Source organism: Acomys minous (assembly GCF_964271855.1).
Source record: "Acomys minous genome assembly, chromosome: 2".
Lineage (NCBI taxonomy): Eukaryota > Metazoa > Chordata > Mammalia > Rodentia > Muridae > Acomys > Acomys minous.
Genome location: NC_140484.1, coordinates 18,677,107 through 18,704,006, shown reverse-complemented (window position 1 = coordinate 18,704,006; position 26,900 = coordinate 18,677,107). Strand labels below are relative to the sequence as shown.

The 26,900-nt window shown below is 50.6% G+C and overlaps 1 protein-coding gene across 2 annotated transcripts; it reads left to right on the top strand.

Moving 5' to 3' along the window:
- The first annotated feature begins 244 nt into the window (after nucleotides 1-244).
- Nucleotides 245-25,029, top strand: ZFYVE27 (zinc finger FYVE-type containing 27). 2 transcript variants are annotated; one of them, XM_084773766.1, is made up of 13 exons: nucleotides 245-443; nucleotides 1,101-1,388; nucleotides 6,549-6,619; nucleotides 8,553-8,739; nucleotides 12,081-12,176; nucleotides 13,490-13,602; nucleotides 16,589-16,728; nucleotides 17,280-17,351; nucleotides 18,933-18,953; nucleotides 19,111-19,255; nucleotides 22,407-22,453; nucleotides 22,766-22,847; nucleotides 23,651-25,029. In XM_084773766.1, exons 2-13 carry the CDS (start codon nucleotides 1,192-1,194, stop codon nucleotides 23,713-23,715), a joined length of 1,236 nt encoding a protein of 411 aa, XP_084629892.1. In that variant the 5' UTR covers nucleotides 245-443; nucleotides 1,101-1,191; the 3' UTR covers nucleotides 23,716-25,029. The 2 variants fall into 2 exon arrangements, with proteins under 2 accessions (XP_084629892.1, XP_084629893.1); XM_084773767.1 differs by lacking the exon at nucleotides 18,933-18,953 and having other exon boundaries at nucleotides 246-443.
- The last annotated feature ends 1,871 nt before the right edge of the window (nucleotides 25,030-26,900 follow it).

Below are 26,900 nucleotides of genomic sequence, written 5' to 3'. Positions count from 1 at the left end.
CTGTAATGTCCCGGAGCTAGGCTGTTCCCCAGGCATTAGGTCCTACGGTTCCGGGGCATTAAGTGAGTCAAATCTTGCAAGGAAGGAATAGAATTTAGGAAAAAAATGGGCTGAGGTGGGAAAGCGCGCAGGCGCAGTATTGACGAGCTCGTTCACCTGCGCTTGGGTGGGAGGGGCTAAACCCAGAGCGGGAGGGGCTAAACCGGGAGCCCCGACTCTAGGCCGGACGGGCGCGGTGACGTCACGGGCGCGCCACCGCAGAGTGAGTCGCTTCCCGGAAGCTACGGCGGTGGAGGGGCCTGCGACTCTCTGGTGGACCTGTGACTTCGGCGCGTTGGTGGGAGCGTGGGGTGGGGCGGGCCTTGAGGGACTGCTCCGGGGCTTGGTGGCCTTTCTGTCCCCTTGGCTGTCCCTGCTCCTCCCTCTTCTGGGCCAGCGTCCGGGTAGGTGACGGTCTTCACGCCCCCGCCCCTGTGTGTTTACGGAGTCTGGCGCTCCCACCTGGTGGGGGTCGCCACCTGCGGGCACAGCAGCCTTGGGCGTGGCCTGCTTTGCGCCACGTCGGAGTTGAGTGTAGTGGAGGCCTCTGTGGGGCGCTTACCTGCTAATCCTAGGCTCCTGTCTGGCGCCTGACCCGGCTTCCTTTCTTCCTGGCTGGTCCTATCGATCAGGAGTCTGCCCCCCTTGCAAGGGATGAGTGGAGGAGCCGGGGGGGGGGGGTGTTAAAAGCTTGATAAGTGGGCTGTTGGAAAAGTTCACGAACCTTTGGGAGACATGGCACGGGTCTCCCACTGTACTTTGCGTGTATTGACAAAAACTTCCCAGAACAAGATGATCTGCTTTACACTGACATCTGAAAGATAAGTAGGGATTACCAAGTAAAGACGGGAGAAAGATACCACAGGACATCTTTGTTCTTGGGATTACCAACAGTCCCCCTTCCAACAACCTGGTTATTAATGGTTCATATGCTCTTGAAGGTCTGTGGCGGGGAGGGGGAGCATTGGAAGGGCTCATTAAGAAAAGTCTAAGTCGTCCACTTCACCCTGCCCAGCACAGTTTTCTCCAGTGTGAAATGAGTATTGCCTCTCACCTCACAGGTTTAACCCTAAGTACCACGTGAAATGATGCAGGGGATAACGTGTTGAAGACTGGAAGTGCATTGTGAGTGTGGGGAATTACGATTACAAAATGCAGACGTCAGATCGGGACCTGAGTGGGCCTGAGGCGAGCCCCAGCGTGATGTCTGAGGTTCTCTCTGAGTGTTCACCTGCCCCTACCAAGTCAACAGCGTTTGATCTTTTCAACCTGGTTCTGTCCTACAAGAGGCTGGGGGTCTACCTGGAACCCCTGAAGGACGCAGGTGATGGTGTTCGATTCTTGCTAAGGTACAGACTTTCGGGGTTGCTCTTCCTTTGGTCTCTCCTGTCTGTCCTTTCTCTCTAGCGATGACTGGTTCTGGAGAGCTGGTTTGGTCTCTAGAGTTATTCAGATCTACCTGTGTTCCAGCTCTATGCAGGAAAGCCAGGCCCTGGAGACCACCTGGCCTTCACCAAGGTTCTTTGTGGTTGGATAAGTTCCTCTTAGGGACTGCCAGAAAGCCCTGGACATTGGCCCACTGTAGCTGAGAGCTGACTTAGTTTTTTTCCCACCCTCCCCTTCTCTCCCAGTACTAACATAATTAATAGTAAAAATTTGATTTTGCTATTTTTGTATGTGTGTGGCATTGTGTGCAGGTCAGAGGACAGCTTTTGGGTGTTGCTTCTCCCTCCATGATGGATTCTAGGGATCTGACTCAGGCTTGGCAGCACGCACCCTACAGGCTAAGCCATCCCACCAGCAAGTTACAACTTGAAACAAACTTCAAATACAAACACCTTTGAAAAAAAAAACCAGACAGCATTTTTGTTTGTTATTTGAGATATCATATTCTCATTCTCCCTCTCTCTCTCTCTCTCTCTCTCTTTGTATTTTTCATTTTTTTCTATTTCATTTTCTGTATATATATTTTTTTCTTCTAGTTTTCCTGTTGTTGTTGAGGTAGTGTCATGTATAGCACAGGCTGGTCTCAGGTTTACAGTCCTTCTGTTTCAGACTCACAGTGCTGGGATTTCAGGTGTTTGCACTTGTATATAAAAAAGTATTTTATCTGGGCATATGCCTCTAGCCCCAGTACTTTGGAGGTAGTGACAGGAGGTTCAGAAGTTCAAAATCATCTTTAGCTCCATAGCAAACTTGGGGCCAGCCTGAACTATATAATACCTTGTCTTAAGAACAAAAACAAAAACAAAAACAAAACAAAAAACAACCCACCCCCCCCAAACCCAAACCAAACCAAAAAGGTACTCTAAATTGCAAATAAATGGCGTTGCATTTTTGGTTACTTCAGTTTATGTCTTAATAAAGGCACTCAATATCATCAAAATAATGTTATACTTAACAGAATTGAAAACAATTCCTTTATATCTTCCTCTGGTCAGTTTCCTCACTTTTCCCCACTTTCCTCACTTTTTCCAAGGATATCATGGATTCTTGTTTTGCCTGCTCCTGTCAGGTTCCTCTCCAGTGCTGCATTTGGTGTGGTTTCTATGTCCTGTAAATCTTTTTCAAACTAAAGCAGCTCTTGTTTCATGTACGGGTTTGCTGAAGTGCCTGGGCACACTGTCCTGGAGAATTTCCTCCTGAGACTTGTCTGGCTACCTGTACATAGCTCTTTAACTTGGAGTTTAGAGAGTAAAAACTGGACTCCATTCAAGCTAAAGACTTTGTTTCCAAAAGGAAGTATTACGCTGTTAACGTGGCATGACACCAAGAATCACATTCAATTTGTGTCTAAAACAGTAGAGTTGTGTGTTGTGTACACATCAGAGGACATCTTACAGAAGTTGGCTCTCCTACCACTGTGTGGGTCCTGGAGATCAAACTCAGGCCCTGAGGCTTGGCTGCAAACACCATTTCAGAGCAGGTGTCCTTAACTTGGAGCCTGTGGATAGGTTTAAGGGTGACTCCTCTGAGGCTGCAGACAAACTGTGTGTGTGTTCTTGCCTACTTACTCATAAAAAACGAGAATCCAGTTTCCATCAGATTGTTTTAAAGACAGTCAGCCATCTTATGTGCCCAAAAAGACTGGTAAGAAGTTGGAGAGGTGGAGCTGGGTTGCCTTGAAGGATGCTGTTGCATGTATCCTCATCTCAGTCTAGAAGTAGGGACCATTTCTAATTACTATTTTGCTTTGTCTTTGAGCTCCTGGGCTGAAACAAGCCTCCTGGTAGCCACCTATTAATGCCTCTTTGACAAGGCCTCACAGTCTCACTCACCCTGTAACTTACGGCTCTCCTGTGAGGTCCTCGGCTCCGAGTGCAGGCTGTCGGCAGGCCAAGAGGCTTTCTCTGCTTTCTTTGAATTCGAGCAGTACCTTGTAACCAAAAAGAACTTTCCTGTTTTTAGGTAGGGGCAGTTCTAGAAAGATGTGGCGCTGCGTTCCGGCGCTCTCATCCTCTCTGTCTGTGCTCCCCAGGCAGGCAGAGCAGACAAGTTACAGATGCCCTGTTCCGCTTTCCTCCGCAGGTGGTGTAGTGCCTCTTGGCACACTAACTTTTGGGGTTTTCCATTATGTGGAGTGAGAGGGCCACAGCTTGGAGCTAGGTGGAGGGGAGCACCTCCCCCAGCCGTAGTCTCTAGAAGCTCACAGAGGGATCACTGGTCTGTGAAAGTGGCTGTCAGATTAGTTTACGCTTTTGATGTTCTTTTTTTAGTAAAGAGGATTTGACTGAAGAGGGACCTGATCTTGGAGTTTGCCTGTTGGGTCTGGAGCTACAGTAAAATTTAAGACTCCTCGAGCGTCAGCTGCTCCGTTTTGCAGGTCTCCCAGGATCAAACTGTCAGCAAAGACCTAGGCCAGTGGCTTTGGAAGGAGAGAGAACCACTGGCAGTGTGATGTTTTTACCTACCTTTCCTTTTCCTTTTAGGCTTGTTTTTTTTAATCTTACTTTTACCATAATGGCAGCTGCTGGTGGTTTTGAGACAGGTTTAGGGTTGTGTGGGTGAAATGTGTTTGACGCCATGAGAAAGGCTCTAAAGGGTTACTTCCTTTCCTCGTAATGCTCATTAGAAACTAAGCGCCCCAGGCTGGGAAGCTCATCTGCTAAATACAGTTGCCCAAGTCTGGATCTCTAGCACTCAACATAAAAAGCCAGATGTGTGCCTGGGGAGGTGGGGACCAAAGGATCCTGGGAGCTTACTGATGAGCTGGCCTAGTCACATTGGTGAGTTCAGGGTTCAGTGAGAGACCCTGTGCCAAACACACACACACACACACACACACACACACACACACACACACACACACACAGAGAGAGTAAAAGTCCCACATAAATTAGTTAACTTCACTTAGTAATTGTATATTTTTCTAATTAAATGTAAGGGTACCTTTATGGGTAGGCAAGATGGCTAATTGGGTAAAGGCGCTTGACTCCAAGCCTAAGGGCTTGAGTTCAACCCCCAGAACCTACACAGTGGAGGGAGAGAACTGACTCCTGTAAGCTGTCCTCTGATCTCCACGTATGTTCACATATGTGAACACACACACGAAAACCCAAAATATAGCAACAATCTTTTTTTGTTTTGTTTTTGTTTTTGTTTTTTGAGAGAAGGTTTCTCTGTGTAGCCTTGGCTGTCCTGGACTCCCTTTGTAGACCAGGCTGGCCTCGAACTCACAGTGATCCTCCTGCCTCTGCCTCCTGGGTGCTGGGATTAAAGGCGTGCGCCACCACACCTGGCACAACAATCTTTTTAAAAGAAAATACATAGAGCCCGACACAGATGTAGCGGATGGGCAGGCTGCATGTGGGTCCTTGAGTCGGGAGCAGGGACATGACATGGACTCTGTTGCCTGCTCTCCATCACTTCCTCCACTGCCTTGCCAGGCCACAGGGGAAAGGACATGCTTGTCCTGAGGTACTTGATGGGCTGGGCTGGAGTGGGGGATGAGGGAAGGGGATAGGGGAAGGAGGAGGAAGGGTGGGGCTGGGAGAAGAGGAGGGGCCAGGATGTAAAGTGATTAGATAAGTAATGTATGTAATTATAAATTATATATGTTTAATTATATATAATTAAAAAATAGATATGTATATAAATTCTGAATGCATTGTTTTTTAGCAGTGGATTTTTAAAAAATACTTGTTTCTCTGCTCTTATTTTTCACCTTGATTATATTGACCTTAGGATATAGGTTTCAGTAGCTTCATTTTTATTATCTATTCTCTTTTTTGCTAGCTTGCTTCTTTTTATTTTACTTTATTTTCACTTATTTTGTTTATTTCTTTTTGAGACAGGGTCTTATGTAGCCCACGTTGACCTCCAACTAAATGTGTGGCTATGGCTGACCTTGAATCCCTGATCCTCCTGCCTCTGCCTCCCCGTGCTGGGATTACAGAGTGTCCACCACACTGGGTTCTACATCCGTGTTCATATTAATATAAAATGTCGTGGCCCAAGCTAAGCCAGCAGCACCATCTTGTCCTCGGAGGTCTGAGTCACTTCTTTCTTTGGGCACTCTGTGTTGCCATTTGGTGGTGGCATGTGTGTGGCGGCGTTCAGTTCACACTGGTTGTGTTTTCTGTGTGAAACTGCATTGCCCGCTCATTTAGGTTTTTGTTTGTTTGTTTGTTTGTTCTTTTAAGCTGAGGTCTGACCTCATGACCCTGTGCTTGCTAGACAAGGGCTCTACCACTGAGCTAAATTCCCAGCCGTTCAGTTGTAGTATAGTGCAGTAGGTAGTATTTTTCTCCTTTTGAATAAATAAATGTTCAAGCAAAGTGAGATAAATGCTCAAGATTATAGAAGTAAAGAGATAAAGGAACAGATGGGCAAAGGAGTCCGTATTGTTCTTTCTCAACTTCCGTGTTGATTGATTGATTGGTTAGTTATTTATTTTGGTTTTTCAAGACAGGATTTCTCTGTGTAACAGCCCTGCCCGTCCTGGAAACTCTGTAGACCGGGCTGGCCTCGAACTCATAGAGATTCGCTTGCCTCTGCCTCCTGAGAGCCTGAGAATTAAGGCATGCACCACTACTCCTTGCCGCGGTTGATGAATTTTTGTCCAGATGGTAGACTGGTGAGCTGAGGAAGTTTTGGGTTTTCCCCGTATCTGTTATTTTCTGTGGTCCAGCCAGTGGCCTGGAGAGTGTGCTGCTGCTGCCTTCGGAAGTTGTGAAGTAGGATATAGGAATGTGGCAAGAGAAGAACCTTGTCAGTGTCCCTTGTAAAGGAAGGAGCCGTGCAAAGCATGGGGAAGCAGCAGTGACCTGGCTTCTCAACAGATGTTACAAAGACTCCTCCCTCTGGCAGAAAGTTCCGTGGGTCTTCTAGTTTGGTCACCCTGGGCTAATGTGTGGCCTCCTGCCCTACAGATGGGCCCACGTGCATTTCTCCTTGGTCTTCTGTGCTGTCTTCTCCTCATGTGCAGCTTGGGCTGGCTGGCTGTGTTGCCAGGCCTCTCTCAGGCTGGAGGAGTTGGCTTCCTGTGATCAGAGCTCTCTGTGTTGTAGGTGGCAGATGCCTCTGTGTTCCTTGCTGACCTGCCTGGGCCTCAACATCTTGTTCCTCACTTTGAACGAGGGTAAGAACGACTTCTCCAGGCCAGTGGGTTTTTGTGACTGATTGTGGGGGGAAGAACCCTGAGGTTGCACTCTGTGGGAGGGACTAGCTCTTTGCCAGTTTGCTTCCTCCTAGGTCTTTTTTTCTGCCCCCCCCTCCCCCCAGTCTCTCAAAACTGGGTTTCTCTGTGTAGTCTTGGCTGTCCTGCACTTGCTTTGTAGTCCAGGCTGTCCTTGGACTCACAGAGATCCGCCTGCCTCTGCCTCCTGAGTGCTGGGGTGTGCACTACCACCACCCGGCTTCCTCCTAGGTCTTCTCGGTGTTAAAACACAAGCTCTGGAGAGACCTCAAAGGCCCAGCCTCTGTGTGTGACTTTGGGCACATGATGTAGCCTATCTGTTGATACCCTGTCTCCCTCTTCTTTGAAGGGAGGACAGCCACAGTCTTTTCTCTTGTGCATTGTGAGGGGTGAGAGCCTGTGTGCCACTCAGCCCAGTGCCTCGCACAGAGCAGCAGCCAGCGGACTGTAGCTGCGGCTGCTTCTGTACCGCTTCCTTCCTCACTCATGGCTGGTCATTGACCATTCCCATTTTGCTTTCCAACCTAATTTAAGGGTCATTTGTCAACATGACATAGGGTAAGTCTTTCAGGAGGAGATGAGAGTTCTTCCCCCCCCCCATATCTGTCATTTTTCTCTGGTCCAGGAAATGAGCCTTGATGTACTGGGTGGTCACCAGTAGCGGGGAGAGGCACACACACAAAGCCACGGGGAAGATGTGTGGCTGGTGGCGACTGTAGGTGTCCTGGGTGGCAGTGTCTGTGAGGACTTCTGTTATGTATGCTGTGACCCAGCCCTTCTAGGGTTGGAACTGTCAGGTAGCTGTCGATAAAGCATCCCCCTCAAGCGATCTGCCTCCGACCCCCAGAAATCAAGTGAGCAGTCCAGGGCAGAATGTTCTGAGGAGCTGGTCCTTTATTTATGTGTTCTTACATAAATGTTTCACACACATGTTTCTTAGTATCTTCTGTTTCCTGTGGACACTAGGAGTCAGTGGGTTGAAAATTACTCCAGTTCACACAAGCTCACCTAATTTTTGTTGTTGTTGGTTTTTGTTTGTTTGTTTGTGGCAGGGGCTCTCTATGTAGCCCAGGCTTTCCTTCAACTCACCACATAGCCCAGTTTTGCCTGGAGCTACCCATTTCCTGCTTCAGCCTCTCAGTCTCTGAGGCTATAAGTGTAGTCCCTATACTAGCCAGCTTTCTTTTTCTTTGATTATATCTCCTAGGATTTCACAGGGGAGAAGTTCCTGCTTTGAATTTTGCCTTGGTCTCATTATCTGTCCCTCAGTCCTCAGGACCCCCATGCTCTCCTCAAGGCCATAGGCAAAGTTTCCAGTTTGCCTTAGTGGTAGAGGGCTAAGTTTCCATCATTGGGGGAGTTCAGCAGCATCCACTGCAGAACCATCTGTTGTATGCTGTGGCGATTTCTGTTTTATTTTAGTGTACGGATGTTGTGTCTGCATGCATGTCTGTGTACTGTGTGCGTGCCGTGTCTGTGGAGGCCCAAAGGAGCTGGAGCCCCTGGAACTGGACTTACAGATGGTGGTCAGCCGCCATATGGTGCCAAAAGTCAAACCCAGGTCCTCTGGCAGAGCAGTCTGTACTTTGAACCACTCGACCATCTCCCCAGCTCTTGAGGCATTTTTAATGTACTGAGCCAGGCTGGAGTTCATCTGTCATCACATACCTAAGTATGCACAGTTTAGAACTCTTGCAGAAGAGACAGTGAGCACATCCATAGTACACGGCGTGGTGATAAGATCAATGAGGGAAAACAAAGCTGGGTTGAGGAGGTCATAGAGCAGGAGGAGACGAGGAAGCAAGCATGTGGCCATGAGTGGTCAGGCTCCCGGGCCCTGTTTACTGTGTTAACTGCACTGCTCTTGATCTCTTAGGTGCATGGTACTCCATGGGTGCCTTGATGATTTCGGTGCCTGCCCTGTTGGGCTACCTTCAGGAGGTTTGCCGGGCACAGCTGCCAGAGTCGGAGCTGATGCGGAGGAAGTACCACAGCATAAGGCAGGAAGACCTACAGAGAGTGCGGCTTTCCCGCCCTGAGGCTGTGGCTGAGGTGAAAAGCTTGTAAGTACTGAAGGGAGCCAGGAGTGTGGGGGAGTGAGTCAGCGCCACGCCACAGGCTGTCTGCGTGCTGCAGACTTCAGCTGCTTACTCTCTCCTGGCTCTGAGCAGACACTGTTACTATCATCCTCTTAGGGAGGCAAAGGCTTAGATAGCTGGTTGTGAAGATTGCTTTAGTGTTGGGGACCCAGGAAGTGTTCAGTGTTAGTCATCATCACCGTCCTAAATGTGATGTAACTGATTCTTTGAGGAAGTGGCTTTCAGACTGTTTGTTGTTCACCATCCAGTGGTGGCTTGGTTTCTTTGTCCAGTGGGCCGTTCCAGGCTCTGCTTGGTCCTGGACGAGAACAGATGGACCTCAAGGTCAAAGGTCCCGTTTCTCAATCAGGAGTGGCTTAGAGCACTCAGGGTGAGGCCTGTGCACTAGGCCAGGGTGTGAAAAGAATGTTACAGTTAGTTCTTTTAGAATGAGGTTGCAGGTATCAGATGGCAGTGGAAACTCAGGCATTCCCCACGCTTGTGATGATACCAAAAATGGTACAGCCTTTGTTAAGCTGCTGTGCGGCGTGCTTGAAAGCAGCTGGGAGGCAGGTCCGGTGAGCGCAGGCCCGGTGGGTGCTTCACTGAGCTAGCAGCATCCATGGAGCAGGCTTCAGCAGCTGCCAAGGCAGTCAAGTCCCCGGCGCCCAGCTGTGATTCTTCCCCAGAATAAATGGAGTCTCAGATGGTCATGGTGGAGGAGTGGTGTGAGCATGAGAGAGCAAGCCAGCCAACCTTTATTTTCATGAATCGGGGATTTACAAACCTTGGGCAGTGAGGAGAGTTTTGAGGGAGAATGTGTCTGATTTGCTCAGGCTAGGGTGCTAGGGATTCCTGACTTACACGCAGTGGTACAGTACCTCATTACATATGGTAGCAGGGGTCCTATCACAAGCAGGAGAACACAGTACTTAATTATCCTGTGGTTGGGGGAAGAACTTCCAGGTATGATTAAAGGTCATTTGCTGAAGACTAGGATCTCCTAAGCATAGGGTGGGGTATTTCTAGGAATCCCACGTGCTTGCTGAACAGATTCTATCAGGAAAGCGTCATATCTTCCTTATGTGACGCTCTTTAGGGAGTCTGGGGGTTCCCAGATGAGGCAAAGAGAAAAAACTCTGCTGAGAAACAGAGTCTGTTGTAATAGACTGAGCTCAGGTGGCTGTCCAGAAACCAGACTTCAATGTTTTTTTAAAATTTTTTTTTATTTTAATAATTTATTCAGATTACAACTCAGTTGTTATCCCATCACTTGTATCCTCCCATTCCTCCCTCCCTCCCGCTTTCACCCTATTCTCCTCCCCTAGGTCTGTGACTGAGGAGGACCTCCTCTCTTACTATATGGTCATAGGATATCAAGTCTCATCTTGGTAGCCTGCTTGTTCTTTCTTTGAGTGCCACCAGGCCTCCCCACCAAGAGGAGGTGGTCAAATATGGGGCGCCAGCAGACTTTGATCTTAAAAAGCAGGGTTCCACAACTGCTAGCAAATGTTAACTGGGCCAGCATCAGCGCAGCTGGCTTTTCATAAGCCTTTCCTAGATCAGGTTCCGTGTAGGCTTTTGATGTACAACAGGGTTGATAGCAGAGCTATGGGTCATCAGGAGTCTGGGAAACAAAAAGCCAAACTTTCAAAATATAAAATAACTTATTTCTAAGTTTTTCTTTTTTTCTGAAATGAGCTTGTGATGTAGCCTTGGCTAGCTTGGAACTTGCTCTGTAGACCAGGCTGACCCCAAATTGACAAGAGTTCTGCCTGCCTCGGCTTCCCAAGTGCTGGGATTAAAGAGGTGTGAGCATGCCTGAAAAAACTTTAATATTTGGCAAGAGGTGCAAGAAGACTGAAAACCGTTCAGTATACCCTTTATCCATACAGAACAATTACTAATGAGTGGTCACATTGGCTTTAATTATTTTTCCCTTGAACCATTTGAAAAATGTAAACATCCTTTTTGTTTTGTTTGTTTTGTTTGTTTACTTGTTTTTTGAGAAAAGGTTTCGCTGTGTAGCCCTTGCTGTCCTGGCACTTGCTCTGTAGACCAGGCTGGCCTCGAACTCACAAAGATCCGTTCGCCTCTGCCTTCCCACATCCTTTCTGTTTACTCCAAATACTTCAACATTACTTCCTGAGATCAAGGACATTGTCTTATGTATTCCCAGTAGAGTGGGCAGAATTAGGACATTTGTATTGATATATTAGTACTGTTCTCTGCTACGTGGTTCATAATCACATTTTGCCAGGTGTATTGATGACCTTTTTTATATTGATTTCCCCTGGTCCAAGACCTTGCCTGTCCAGCACCTCAGCCCTCATGTTTAGTTTCTGTGTTCTGTGACCCTGGGGTGAGCAGTTCCATGTGACCTCAACATACTTGATACAGTATAAGCTTACTGTGTTTGTTCCTCAGTTTGTGGTGTTAGGTCCCTTGTTAGGTGGAGGGTATACATTTGAGCAGAACTGACAAGCGGAGTGTCTGTCATAGTCCATATTAGAGGGACATGATGTCAGAAACCACTAACTTTGGTCACTTGCTTAAGGCTTCTCTATGGCAAATTATGTTTACCCTTGGTTATTGGTAATCTACAGATGTAGTTTGAGACTGAAATATCTTGTCCTCATCAGCGTTCACTCAACTGCTGTAAAAGCCATTTATAGGTCTTGCTTTTGTCACTTTGCTCCCACGGTGTTGAGAAGTGGCTGTCTGCTTACCAGTCGCCTGCACTTACTTTCTGGCGTTCTGGAGGGAGGAGGTGTGCTTCTCATTCATTGCCAGTGCGCATGCAGAGAGTCTTACTCACTCCACGGGGTCTCATCTGTTACAGCCCTTCCTTCTGTCTTGGAGTGTCCTAGGTTTGGCCAGTGGGACCACTTTGAGCTGGTTTTGTGTTCTTTCATCACATCCCCATCATTTTTCAGTGCTGCCTTACTGTATGGCACAGCAGAATATGCACATTTGTCTTGCACTTTCCCTGCTAGAAGCAGCCGTGTCTCTAATGAGCCCTTTGGGCGGAAGGAGTGCACTGCCTCCGTAGAGTACTGCCTCCTTCCCAATTGTAATAAATTAAAAAAAAAGAAAAAGCAGAGATCTTAACAGCTTCACCTCAGCAAGGGTCTCCCGAAGGGAGCGGGCTGGAGCATCTTTGCAAGGCTGTCTTCTGTTGTGTTTGTGGACTGGCCTCCACTGGCCGGCTGTGCCTGTGAACCCAGGCTCTGCTTCCTCACGGCTTCTGTGCTCCTGGATGGGTGGGTCGGTTGATTTGGCAGGGGCGGGGCCTGTCCACTCACAGGAAGCTCCTGTGTCTACAGCTTGATCCAACTGGAAGCCGTCCTGAGCCGCCTGTGCTGTACCTGTGAAACAGCCTACCGTGTGCTGCACTGGGAGAACCCTGTGGTCTCCTCACAGTGAGTAGGCCCCTTCTCTTCCACCCCACCACCCTCCATCTGTGGATTGAATCCCTTCTCCCCCAGGTAAAGCTGGATGCCTTGAAAAGGCTTCTGCAGGCCTGGAGAGATGGTTCAGTGGATAAGAGCTCTTCCAGAGGTCCTGAGTTCAATTCCCAGCAACCACATAGTGGCTCACAACCGTCTATACTGCAGTCTGGTGCCCTCTTCTGGCCTGTAGGTGTACATGCAGATAGAACACTACATACATAAAATACATAAATAAAACGTTAATTGAAGAAAGATTTATTTTCAAAAAAGCCTTCTGCTCAACCTGCTTCAGGGAAGAGCATCCATGGCCATAGGGTGTGGGTCTGCACATAAGCTTTTGAGTTCTACATGGTTGTTTAGGTGCCTTTTTAAAAGGTAAACAGTAACAGTACTGAAATAATAGGCCAGTAACTCACTATGTCTGGAGCTGCTCATGTGCCTGCTAGCTTCATATGGAATGTGAGAGTTCTTTTTCAATTTATTTATTAATTATATGTATATGAATGTTTTGTCTGCATATATGTATATATGTATTCCTTGTGGGTGCTGGCAATCAAACCATAGTTGTCCACAAGAGCCAAAAGTGTCTTAGGCCAATGAGCCACCTCTCTAGCTTGTATGTGAGATTTCTCTCGCTTCACTAATTACATCATAGGTAGTTGCATCAAAGTCTTTGGAATTATTTTCTAATGTGGACTGTGAGTGATTGTAATTTATGGAAGTGTTCTGTTGTATATTTAGATGATTTTTATTTTCATTACTAGCCCCACAGTGAGCGTTTTTATGGACTTAGTTTTAATTTTTTGAAAAAAATTTAAGAATAAACTTAAAAGATGAAATTACTGCACAAATGAGATGCATCTCTTTGAGGCTTTCCTGAGTCAGTAATGACCATAATAGCGTCTCTCTAGGCGTCACTGTGTGTGAGGCCTGTGCTCAGAGGCTCCTAGTTATTGTCTTGCTCTTCCTAGTGACCCTGTGAGGCAGCTGCTGTCTTAACCTGCACTTTATAGGTGAATGAAGAAATGCTTGAGAGCCAGGGGACTTGTCGCACAGACAAGTGGCCAAGTTTGTTTCTGGCTCAAGTCTGTGTCTAGACTTGAGACACAGTGTGGCTTCACTAGCCTCACTTGATAGAACCCAGCACCGTGGTACTTCCGAACGTTTCCTTGGCAGTTCCACACTGGTTTGGTTGGCAGGTCTTGTCAGTTTGTGCCAGAGCTGTTTCTCCCCCAGGCGCTCCCCACCATTTTCCTTCTGTTGTGGGCTTTGTGTTTATCCAGGTTCTATGGCGCTCTCCTGGGCATGGTTTGCATGCTCTACCTGCTGCCACTCTGCTGGGTCCTCGCCCTTTTAAACAGCACGCTCTTTCTGGGAAACATGGAGTTCTTCCGAGGTAAGCCCCAGAGAGCCTGACAGCTGGGCCCAGGCCCACTCTGAGCACCTGTTTCAGATTCCTGCTTCTGTTTGTTTGCAGTGTAGCCACAAGGGGGCAGCTTTTCACTGGGGTATCTCTAGAAGTGTGGTGGTAGTGGGGTCTGATTTGCTGCCATTAGAAGGGTCTCCTCTCCCTTTAAATGTCAGATGCATCACTACTTCCTTCTAGAAGATAAGAGTGGCTTCTAGAAGATAAGGGAGGGGTCTTTTCCCTAAATTGCTACCTAGTCCTGCCCTATGGCCACCTGCATTAGCTGCCACATCTCTTCGTGACCCCTGAGTCGGCTGTCTGGCTTCTGGATGCTGGGCAGACTGGAGAGGTCCTGTGCTTGGATGAGGTGCTGGGCAGTCTGGAGAGGTCCTGTGCTTGGATGAGGATGCTGGGCAGTCTGGAGAGGTCCTGTGCTTGGATGAGGATGCTGGGCAGACTGGAGAGGTCCTGTGCTTGGATGAGGATGCTGGGCAGACTGGAGAGGTCCTGTGCTTGGATGAGGATGCTGGGCAGACTGGAGAGGCCCTGTGCTTGGATGAGGTGCTGGGCAGTCTGGAGAGGCCCTGTGCTTGGATGAGGGTGCTGGGCAGTCTGGAGAGGCCCTGTGCTTGGCTGAGGATGCTGGGCAGACTGGAGAGGCCCTGTTCTTGGATGAGGTGCTGGGCAGTGTGGGGAGATCCTGTGCTTGGATGAGGATGCTGGGCATACTGGAGAGGCCCTGTACTTGAACGAGGTGCTGGGTAGACTGGAGAGGCCCTGTGCTTGGATGAGGATGCTGGGCAGACTGGAGAGGCCCTGTGCTTGGATGAGGTGCTGGGCAGACTGGAGAGGCCTTGTGCTTGGATGAGGATGCTGGGCAGTCTGGAGAGATCCTGTGCTTGACTGAGGATGCTGGGCAGTCTGGAGAGGCCCTGTGCTTGGATGAAGTGCTGGGCAGTCTGGAGAGGTCCTGTGCTTGGATGAGGATGCTGGGCAGACTGGAGAGGCCCTGTGCTTGGATGAGGATGCTGGGCAGTCTGGAGAGGCCCTGTGCTTGGATGAGGATGCTGGGCAGACTGGAGAGGCCCTGTGCTTGGCTGAGGATGCTGGGCAGACTGGAGAGGTCCTGTGCTTGGATGAGGATGCTGGGCAGACTGGAGAGGCCCTGTGCTTGGATGAGGTGCTGGGCAGACTGGAGAGGCCTTGTGCTTGGATGAGGATGCTGGGCAGTCTGGAGAGATCCTGTGCTTGACTGAGGATGCTGGGCAGTCTGGAGAGGCCCTGTTCTTGGATGAGGTGCTGGGCAGTGTGGGGAGGTCCTGTGCTTGGATGAGGATGCTGGGCAGACTGGAGAGGCCCTGTGCTTGGATGAGGATGCTGGGCAGTCTGGAGAGGCCCTGTGCTTGGATGAGGATGCTGGGCAGACTGGAGAGGCCCTGTGCTTGGCTGAGGATGCTGGGCAGACTGGAGAGGTCCTGTGCTTGGATGAGGATGCTGGGCAGACTGGAGAGGCTCTGTGCTTGGATGAGGATGCTGGGCAGACTAGAGAGGTCCTGTGCTTGGATGAGGATGCTGGGCAGTCTGGAGAGGTCCTGTGCTTGGATGTGGGTGCTGGGCACTTTATCGGCCCTGTGCTTGGATGAGGATGCTGGGCAGTCTGGAGAGGCCCTGTGCTTAGATGAGGATGCTGGGCAGTCTGGAGAGGCCCTGTGCTTGGATGTGGGTGCTGGGCAGTCTGGAGAGGCCCTGTGCTTGGATGAGGATGCTGGGCAGTCTGGAGAGGCCCTGTGCTTGGATGAGGATGCTGGGCAGACTGGAGAGGCCCTGTGCTTGGCTGAGGATGCTGGGCAGACTGGAGAGGCTCTGTGCTTGGATGAGGATGCTGGGCAGACTGGAGAGGTCCTGTGCTTGGATGAGGATGCTGGGCAGTCTGGAGAGGTCCTGTGCTTGGATGTGGGTGCTGGGCACTTTATCGGCCCTGTGCTTGGATGAGGATGCTGGGCAGTCTGGAGAGGCCCTGTGCTCAGATGAGGATGCTGAGCAGTCTGGAGAGGCCCTGTGCTTGGATGTGGGTGCTGGGCAGTCTGGAGAGGCCCTGTGCTTGGATGAGGATGCTGGGCAGACTGGAGAGGCCCTGTGCTTGGCTGAGGATGCTGGGCAGACTGGAGAGGCCCTGTGCTTGGATGAGGATGCTGCGCAGACTGGAGAGGCTCTGTGCTTGGATGAGGATGCTGGGCAGACTGGAGAGGCCCTGTGCTTGGCTGAGGATGCTGGGCAGACTGGAGAGGCTCTGTGCTTGGCTGAGGATGCTGGGCAGACTGGAGAGGTCCTGTGCTTGGATGAGGATGCTGGGCAGTCTGGAGAGGTCCTGTGCTTGGATGTGGGTGCTGGGCACTTTATCGGCCCTGTGCTTGGATGAGGATGCTGGGCAGTCTGGAGAGGCCCTGTGCTTAGATGAGGATGCTGGGCAGTCTGGAGAGGCCCTGTGCTTGGATGAGGATGCTGGGCAGACTGGAGAGGCCCTGTGCTTGGATGAGGATGCTGGGCAGACTGGAGAGGTCCTGCGCTTGGATGAGGATGCTGGGCAGACTGGAGAGGTCCTGTGCTTGGATAATTTGCGCTCTTTGATTTCTCCTCTCTGTCCTCTGTTTATGGATCACTTACTATATGGAATCACTGGCTGACTGTGGCAGAGGGACAGATGCTGATGGAGAACACTCCCCGAGGGACACTTACTGTGTCTCTGTCTAGGAAGGTTTCTCTTCCTAGAGGCTTTGTTTGTTTTTTGAGATCCTTTTACTTTGTAGTCCTGGCTGACTTAGAACTCACTTAACAGACCAGGCTGGCCTTGAACTCACCGAGATCCATGTGCCTCTGCCTCCCAACTGCTGAGCTTAAAGATTTGGTATGCTCCACCACACCACTCCTCACTGTCTCATGTCACCTTCAACTCTACTCTCCGTTCCCTTGGCAGTGGTGTCTGAGTATAGGGCTTGTCTGCAGCGACGGATGAGCCCCAAGCAGGAAGAGTATGCCTGTGAGAGCTCAGCACTGCAGGACTCTGGGGGGAAGGCTACTGTGCTGGACAGTACACCTGCCCCCACACCCACAGAGGTGAGTCCCCGCCATCAGCAGGAGCCGTTTTTGTGTTGTTGAGGGTCTTTTTTCTTTCCTGTTTTTACCAGTCTGTTGATAAGGCATAGCTTCTGTGCTGGCGCTGTGAGCTTCTTCCTACCCAGTCTCTGGGATGCTTAGTAATGTGAAGCGCAGTGGAGACAGTTGCCTGGGCTTTTCTGACCACAGTCCTATGTCTGGTGCCCTGCGAGGTGTGTCCTGAGAATGGGGCTGAGGCTGTGCTCTGTGGCAGAAGAGACGGCTCAGGCACAGCGGGGCTGCCAAACGCTTCTAGCTAGTAAGTGTGGCTGGTCTCAGGTAGACTCTGACTGTCAGCTACTGTAGGTCCCGTGGTATTTTGTTCTGTGGCTCTGCCCTGTGGGGTAAGGCTGCTCTTTCCTGTGATTTGCTGCTTTCCTGCAGCTGTTCAGTTTCCTTGGAGGAGGGACCTGGGGTTTTGGAGCCTAGCCACTGGTTCTCAGCAGGTGGCTCTCTGCTGTAGGGACCAGGGTTGCCAACCTTCCCTTTTGCCATAGAGTCTTTCTTCCTAGGACCTCACGCCAGGCAGTGTGGAGGAGGCTGAGGAGGCTGAGCCAGATGAGGAGTTCAAAGATGCAATTGAGGTGGGTGGCCTCCTCCCAATCCCCTTTACTGACCAGGCCAGATGTGGGTGGGCTGAGATCTGTGTGTGTGTGTTTTCCTAACGTCCACATGGGAAGCTAGAACTCACTGAGCTAGAATTCACAGGTTGAAAGAGTGCCACTGGCCCCTTCCTTCCCCCTTCATCTGTCCTGAGTGTTCTGGCAGGGCTGGCTCTGCTGGCCTGTGCAAGCCACTGTTGGGTGTTGGTGGTTTGTCACCTGGGCTAGGGGTCATGATGTCAGAGACACATTTGGAGGAGGCCCTGCCTGTGCCTCCCTTTCTGGACACTGAGGTCCATAGATGTCCCTTTGGGAGGGTGGAGAACGTGGTTGCATGGCCAAGTGCTAGTTCAGGGAAAGTTTAACAACCTTGATTTGGACAGTGATTTAGATTTAGGTAGTTTGAAGACATGTTTTATTTGGCTTGTAACCTTTTAATATAATTCTTTAAACCAGTGTTTAAAACGGGGTGAGTTTCAGTTAGAATTGTAGACTTGCTGTTTTCCTAGTGTTTCTGAGTCCTCACCAGTCACTGTAGCTGAGGAGCCATCGACTCCTCTTGGGTAGTCACATGGGGTAGCAAGATGGCTCAGTGGGTAGAGGGTCTAGTTGCAAAGCCTGATGACCTGAGTTTGGTCTCCAGAACCTACCTGGTAGAGGAAGAGAACTGAGGCTAGAAAGTTGCCCTCTGACCTTTATACGTGTGTTGTGACACACACCCTTGTACATGCTCAATAAATGAATGTAGGTGAGTCACGTGCCACAGTTGTGAGTTGTCCTACACTCCCATCCTCTCTGCTTACTGAAGCCTTCTGCCTGTTATTGCTTCTGTTACATCACTGTTTGTCTCAGAGTAGAAACTCAGATGCTTATGTCTCTGTAAAGTGGGAGGGTGTTTGAAGAGCAAGACTCTTGTGAATTTTTATTTTTATTTTTTTGTTTTTTGGACAGGGTTTCTCTGTGTAGCCTTGGCTGTCCTGGACTCCCTTTGTAGACCAGGCTGGCCTCAAACCCACAGAGATCTGCCTGCCTCTGCCTCCCTGCGTGCTGGGATTACAGGCCTGCGCCACTGCGCCTGGCTGAGTCTTGTGAATTTTAACTTGCTGACTTGTTTCCCTCTCAGACCTGCTCAGCCCACTTTAATTGTGATTTCCTCAAGTTGATAATGTTCGGAGAGGGTGGAGATGGCTATGGCAGGAGTTTTCAAACATTTTTTTTCATGACCCAAGTAAGGAACACATTTTTATATCTAGACCCAGTTTATCCTTCGTTCTGTAAAGTGTGTGGAATGTACATGAAACACTTAACCCAAGAGGGTGTGGTAAGGGGTGTTTCCTTTCCTACCCTGGTCTGTGAACTGGGTAATGGCCAGTGGGAGGAGAACAGCACCAGCTGCTCTAAGTCACCTTAGGTCTGGGCTGCTTCCAGAGAGTGTGCCTGGTCACCGCCCCTGGTGGGAAGTGCTCAGAGCTCAGGATGGCACAGCTGTGTCCCCTGTCCCCTCCTGCTCCTCCCTTCCTGCTATCTCTCTGTTTTCTCTTCTTCCCGCACCTTGGGAGGCAGGAGACCCACCTGGTGGTGCTGGTAAGTAGGAGCAGGGTGAAAGGGGCGGGGCGGGCCGGGCAGGGTGGCTGAGGCAGCTGTGCCACACCTCATGGGCCCACCATGTCCAGGTGCCTCCGCACGCAGGACCTGGACTGTTGTAAGAGATGAGCGGGGCTGGAATAAGCTGTTCTCACAGGAGGATGATGAGGGCACCCCGTGCCCAGCAGAGGATGAGCTGGCCCTGCAGGACAATGGGTTCCTCAGCAAGAATGAGGTGCTGCGCAGCAAGGTGTCACGACTTACGGAGCGGCTTCGCAAGCGTTACCCCACCAACAACTTCGGTATGGCCAGAAAACTGGATTGCAGGTGGGGGTATATGGCTAGGGCTGCTGGGACTTGGGGAGTGGGGTGGCATCTGGGCCACAGGGACAGAGTCCAAGAATTGTGGGCACTGGTAAAGATATCCATGAAACCTTGGGAAATGTACATATGTCCCAAGGAGGAGTGAGCGTGGAGTGAGTGGGTCTCATTATTGAATCTAAGGGGACAGGAAGACAAGGTGCTCTTGGGCCCAGGCTGCAGAACTTGACAGCAAATATTGTCTCAGCTGGTGTCCTTGGGCACATTGTGCCTCAGTTTCCTCTTCAGTGAAAGAGTTGTTCTTGTTGAGTTGTTGTGAATATTATGACAGTATAGGCCAAGCGTTAGTACAGGGCCCGGCTGGCTCTTAGTAACTGGGTGCTGTCCATGTGGGAGGTGCTGGCTGGCTGGCTGGCTGAGCCTGACTCAGTCTTTGTAACCTGGCTGTCTGCAGTAAAGGGCGCCTTCTTCTGAACATGGTAGTTTTCTGAGGTCACTTCTAGCCAAAGTTGTAGTTTGGTTAGCTTGTATTTTCTTGAGGTGTGGGCAGGTCAAGGAAGGGTCTTGAAGGGTAGCTTTGACTCAGTACAGCTTGGGAACCTGGATCTGATCTTGAGCCTGAGGGCAGAGCCAGCTACAAACCTGGGAAGAGCCTAGGGTAGCTGGTGACTGAGAGCCACTGTGGCCTGTGAATTGTGTGTTCCAGTGTTCAGTGAGGTCTACGTCTCTGGAGGGAGGGCATATCCCTGGCTTTATCTTCAGGAATTTGAGGAGCCTATGGGGTCTGCCTTTCTGTCCCTGACTAGTGGTGTGGTTGTCTTTTCAGGATTAGCTGTCCTGGACCTGTGGCTTCCTCTTGTGTGTCCCTATCCCTAAGCATGCAGGATCCTTTTAATCTGTGTTGACTGTTGGCTTTGGTGTCCACTCCAGGCTCATTTCTCAAGTGGGTGGGATGGGCAGGCAGATCCTCTGGGCCCAGAAGCAGACAGATTCTAGTGTTCCAAGTAAGAGGACATAGTGCTGCTGCTCCTAAGTGGCCTTTTGTAATTGTGCATTTTAAACAGAGGCACTGAGAGGTCTCTGATTGGCAGAGGGGTAACCCCTCTTCATCTAGTGGGGCGCTGGGCTTCAGCTGCAGGTCTTCTGCCATGCTGTGTTCTTTTTGTCTCGTCATCTTCCCTGTAGCATCTCTGAGCCCTGATGTGTAGAAGTCCCTTGTTTTATGTCTGTTCTGTCTTCAAACCTAGGTTTTGGTTCAGATTCTCCTCACATGATAGGCAGAGGCCATCCATGTTTGAGGGTGGCCTTTTGCCCTTCTCTGCCCTTCCCCTGCTACCGTGCCTGTGTCTCCTTGTTGGTAGGGCTGGTCTCTGCTTTGAGGCCAGGTGTGACAGTTCTGCTTTCAAGGTGTTAGCGCCTGGGTCCAGGTCCCCAGGTTAGGCTGGCATAGGCTGTTCTGAGATCTCTTAGTCATTGCAGGCTGCTGTAAGAAAATATGACACTCTAGGTGCCTAATCCACGAACAGAATTCTATTTCCCACCATTGCAGAAGCTGGAATCTAAGATCACAACCAGGTTCCCAAGCTATCCTGAGTCAAAGCCGCCCTTCAACTTGGGTCTGGATAATAGACCCTTTTGCTGCCTTCTCTGTATTGGCAGGACAAGTGCTGTCCAGGGCCTCCATTGTAAGACCGAGTGCTCTGCCAGACGCCCCCTAGAGGCCTCACTTTGTACTGCTAATTGTGTGGGGATTAGGACTCAATAGAAGTACTTTAGGGGACCATCCATTCTGGCTGTCAGTAGATGAGGTGGGTCTGTGGGAGGATGAGATGAGGTCTTCCCCTGGAGCCTCCACGCGAGAGAGGCTACTACAGCACTGCCCGGGCAGGCCCCTGGGGAACCTTTTCATGGCAGGGTCATTTGGTGAGTGTAAGAATGTGGGACTTTGCTGAGAACAGGCTGAGTGGGTGGGCTTGGGAGGAGCAGAACTATTCCCCTCTGTCACTGTCTGATCTGATGTCAGCTCTTAGGCCTCCTGGGCCCCAGATTTGCATGGGGACACAGCTCTACCACTGGACTATGCAGCCCTTGCCCTCCATCTAGTTCTGAAGAGTTCTTGGACATGGCTCATGTCCCATTATCCTGCCCCCTAGCAGGCTGCTTTCCTCTGTCCCTGGTGGAGGAACCACGGTCAGTAGCACTTTTTCTCATACCACAAGCAGTCTGGGTTCTCTTTTTGCCTCTATGTTGCTATGAGCTAAGCAACAGCAAAGAGATGTTTGTCTCAGATACCCCAGCCTTGGACCCTGGTTTCTCGGCCTCTGTCCTTGATCCCAGGGAGCCTCTTTTAGCATAGCTATGGGTAATCCTGGCTGACTAGAAAGGAGCTTCAGGACTGTCGTAGTCAGACATGTCACTCAGGAGTCACAGTCGTGCCCTTTGCTGCTGACTCCTGCCCTGCAGATCATAACAGGCCCCTGAACCCCCTTTCTCCATCTTCCATCTCTCCTTACATCCACCCCTGACTGCCAGTCATCACCTGAGCTGCTGTTGGCCTCCCTGCCACTGTCTGGGGCTCCTCTGTCTCACTAGACTGTGGCCTAGGGAGACTTGTGTTGTTGCTTGCCACCACTGCTTGAGATTCTGTCCTTTGTGCCGTCTTGGAAGGTGCCCAGTTTCAGGCTCTTCTCTTGGAATCTTCTGATGACAGCAAGCAGGAGTGTGCAGTTCTTGGAAGCCTGTCTGTCCCTTACTGTGGGCAGGTGTCTGTAAGGAGACACTATGAAAGGGTCACATCTGGTAGGCTTCATTGAGTACACCCGGGTCAGGTCCCTGCTGGCTTGGCTAGATTCCAGGAAGGAGATTCTGGGTGCTCCTTGATAATCTGCCATGCGTGTGTGTGGGGGGGAGGATAGGTAGGGGGGGGGTCAGGTGGGGCTCAGGGTTGGAATGGTGCAAGGATGAGAGCTGTGGGTAGCCTGGGTCGCTTTTATTATTCTGAATCCAGACACTGCTCTCTGCACTCAAGCGAGATGCTGGGCTGTGCCAGGGTGGGGTCAGTTAGAGTCAGGAGCAATTCGGGCTGAATGGCCTGGGCTGGGCCAAGGCTCAGCTGCTGCCTTTATTTCCCAGGGAACTGTGCAGGCTGCGCTGCCACCTTCTCCGTGCTGAAGAAGAGGGTGAGTCTGGTGGTGTTTGCTTGCAGCAGTGTGCTGTGACTGTGGCTTACGCAGGACTTGAGGAGAGTCCTCAATAAAGTCTGTGTCACAGAGGCCAGTGGCCATGGTTTGCCGAGGCCAGTGTATTTTCCTTGCTTCAGGCCTACATCAGTACCAGCCTCCTGCTGGCGGCTTTGTCCTGCCCTGTCCCAGTCCCACCGCACAGAGGCCCCTCTTCTACCTTACAGCATTGGATGAGAGAAGGGAAGAGGCACTGGGGTGTCAGGTGCCTGAGGGTGGCCCCCATCTCACACTGGTGTTTCTTGTCTACAGCGGAGCTGCAGCAACTGTGGGAACAGCTTCTGCTCTCGGTGCTGCTCCTTCAAGGTGCCCAAGTCCTCCATGGGGGCCACAGGTGAGGGTGCAGGCCATGGGTCAGGGAGGCTGCCTTGTGGGGTGTCCTGTACAGAGCAAGGCAACTCCCAGAGGACCCCTTTTTCCTCCCAGAGGAGACTACCTGGTTGAATCTTATTTTTATTACGTTAGTAACATTGTTAATAAAAAACCTTTTCTCTTCCTTTCCTAAAAACTGTATATGTTTGCTGTTAATAAGACCCATGGATGAGCAAAAGGAAGGAAACTACTCCCCATGTGTCTCCTGGGCAGGATGACACAGGATGACTGGGGATGGGCCTGTCTGTGACTGGTGTGTAGGGAGCATGAATGTGCCTTCATGTTCTTGAAAACTGGGATTATATTTCACTTCCTGCCCTGTGGTGTGGTGCAGTGTTGGGCAAGCTTTTTTCCTTCTGGTCTTACAAGTAGCACATGCTTTTAACTATAAAACTTAGAAATGATTATAAAGAAAGGAAGAGAAAAATGATCCTGTAATCTTACCACCCAGAGATTTTAACCACCGTTAAAACACTCAGGGAAAATCTCCTCTGGTATTTTATTTAAAAAAAAAATAAAAGGTTTAAAATTGTGTTATGTTGATGCCAGAAGAATTTCCAATGCATAGAACACCTGGGAGAAGCCTGCTTGGCACCAGCACCCCAGTGCTCCATCGTGTCTGAGGGCAGGAGTGAGCTGGGTCGGGGAGGGTGTGGGCCGGGCCGTGGGTGGTCTGTCTGAGGACTGAGAGGCTAATTCACTACTTGGCGCCTTGAACCCAAAGGGTACAAAGAACCATCTCACCAAGCTCTTCTTCCTTTCCAGCTCCTGAAGCCCAGAGGGAGACTGTGTTTGTGTGTGCCTCCTGTAATCAGACCTTAAGCAAGTGAGAAGAGAAGAGAGGCCAGGCTCCACCTGTCCTGGGGCCAACAGTAGACCCTACTCTCCTATCCCCGGTCCTGGTCCTCTGAGGCTTGTGCTGGGCAAATGGAGCCTGACAGCTAGGTCCTTCCTTCCCTCCCCTGCTCCTCCAGCTGGGCTGGTGATGCTCTAAGGCCCAAGGGGAGAGAAGCCCCTGGGGTCTGAGCTATTGGCACTGCTCTACCCTGTGCCCTGTTGACTCAGGGTTGGCCAGGGAATGTCCACCAGAGGGCAGAACTGAGCACAGCCTGCTCTTATCTGAGCTCTGATGGTCCAGGCTGAACTGACTAGGCCTTAGGATCCCAGAGACCTGATGTCGGGAAAAGAGGTTCTTCCTGCTGGGTACCGGGCAGTCCCTCAGCCACGAGCCCTGCAGGAGGACTTAGAGCACATGCCTGCTCTGCCCCGTGAATAGCCTCAGGATACGTTGTTTTCTAGAGATAGGATTGGAGCTCCCCGGTGCCCAGAAGAGAGTGTATGTGAAGGTGCTACTCAAGTCCTTCAGTGTCGAGTGGACGGCAGCATGGGCAGGCTCTACCCACAGAATCATAGCTCCCATGATGTTCTGATGTCTTCAACCCTGCTGGGGTGGCTGCAGGACCCTCACAGCACTCCTACTTCCTGCCCTGAATCAAGGGCACCCCATCTCTTTCCCACTGCCACATCTCTCTAGCCCTTATCTCATGGAACGTGAGGCCAGGTGGATGGAGCAGAGACTCTGATAGCCCTTGGCCTCTGAGGTCTGGGGAACTATTGGACCTTGATGGGCTGGTTCCTAGATTCCAGGGCTGTTCCTGGAGAACAGTGTCCATTGTGGGAGAGGGTCACATGGTCGGTTTTATGTTCCCGCTGATCTGCCAAGGGGGCGCTGCGCTTTTTCTTAAGCCATGAGCTGGCTCAGGTCCCCCCTCCCCTGGAGCTGCCCTGCCTTTTCAAAGTATTTATTTATTTATTTATTTCATGGTTCCTGGGAGCATATCGTGCAGAGATGGGGTGAAGAGGATGAGGGGCTCCTGCCTGAGACCCTTGGGCTGCTCTCCACAAACCTGCATCTGTAACAGCAGAACCGTTTTTACTGCCCAGGCATGGACATGAGTGACTCCCATCTGAAGCCCTCTTTGCTGCCAGGCAACACACAGAGCAATGAGGGTTTGGCAGTGGGGACCAAGCAGGTGAGGTGTACCCCTTTGTTCTGATGAGAGAAGGTGACCTCCATGTTTATACGGTAGAGCAGTGGAAAGGAACTTTGTATGGAGAATTGTCAATAAAAGGCCCCGTGCTTATGGTTTCGTCCTGTTCTTGTGCCAACCCTCTACATTAGGATGGAGACCCAGGTCTCCTAGTGCTGTTCACGCTTTTCACTTTGCCAAGGGTGGGCTGTGGGGTGGGTCTTTGCACACTGTCTGTAGCAATGGGTGCTGCTGCCGCTGCTGCCACCACCGCCTGGTCTTTGAGGGAGCCAGGCGCAGTGGAAAGCTGTGCCTTGTAAACAGGAGGGGCAGGCCTTGTCTTGTGACCAGACTGAAGGCCTTGGATTGAAGTTGGGACCAGAACCTAAATATAAACAATGCAGGTTTTAGAATAGAAAGGTTTTAGCTAATCCCTCTGAGAAAGCCAGAAAGGGCCAACACTGCAGGAGGCTGGGAGCTGGTAGGAAAGGTTGCATGGGGTGTGAGGTGCAAGTTGGCCCTGTGACCCAGGTTGGGTTAGGTGGGTACTGGGTGATGGGCACTGCACACGAACATGTAAAGGCTGGCTGCAAGCCCGCTACGTAGGCGGTTTTCCTCATAGTAAGACTGTGCCCAGCAGCAGCACTGTGAGCCAGCTCTGAGCTCAGCCCCACCTGTCATGGGACCATGTGCTGTCATTGTACAGCCTTCAGAGGAAACATGCATCTCCTTTGTCCTTACAGTGAAAAAAAGTTTTGTTTTCTTTCTTTTTTTAAGCCAAAGAATGATTTTAAATCTTTTTTTCCCCCAAAGAAGTGTCAGGGAGAGTCCAGAGTGTAGTGTTTTTGTTTTTTATTTTTTATTTATTTTTATTTTTATTTTTTTTTTCCCAAAGTGTAGTTTGAAACAGTTGATGCCATCTTGTTGAAAGGTGACCTGTCACTGCTCAGGTAGACTGGCTGTAGGGTGTAATCATGGATGTGAGAAAAGAGGGTTTCCCCCTTTTTGTTTCCTGGAATTACCTGTGAGAATAGATGAGGAAGGCTTCCTTTAAATGCAGGATTGGTGGCAGTGTCACCATGGATCTTGTGGTACAGAGAACTCAATGTGGAATAGCAGACCGTTTGCCCGTTGTGGGCTTAGATGTCTTTGTAAAAAGACACATGCCAGTTTGAGCTTGGGTACCCAGGAGCAGGGGACAGATAGCCAGGTTCTGGTATAGTCCTGGCACCTGGCAAGCAGGTCTGGAACCCTGACCTCCAGCCTGGCTTGGGCTCAGGCCTATTGAGGTTTTTGTGGTCTAGGGTGTTGATACCTTTGGAAAATCTTGGCAGACCTGGAACAGGCAGTGATTTTGGGTATCTTTTGTAGCATTTGGGGCTAAAGCCAAATGAGGCTCTGTTTTCATTTCTTTTTTCAGAGGTCTGTGTCTATCCACAGCTGGCCCTGGTCACCGATCACTTTGCCAGGCAGCAAGCATGCCTAGCCAGTACCACAGCACCACAGGTTGATCTGATTGGTGGGTACTTTAAATGGGTAAATAGAGGCACAGGGAGGTTAGGCGACCCACCCAAAAGGAAATGGAAACTGTGTTGCAGGTGTTCATAGCAGGCATAGTCTAAGAAGCTTTGGGTAAAGGTCACATTCTGGGCAGCTCCCTCACATTCTGGTCCCCACTCTCTACGGAGCGAGCCCCTGAGCTAACAGGAACAGTCTGCCCACCCAGCAGCCCTGCTTCAGTCCCTCGCAGAACAGAGGTGGCCTTGTGGCAGGAGCCCCCACCTTCCCTAGCTCCCAGTGCCCTGCCTCCTGCCAGCAACACCCCAGCAGCACATTCCATTCTCTGGCACTGCTGGTGGCTGGGGATGCCGGGTTTCTTTGGCTGCGAGCCCCCTTTGGGGCTCCAGCAGAGCCTGCTATTTGGGCTGGGACACTGGCTCCAGCCACACACATTCCAGCAGCAAACACCCCCCACATACGATTGC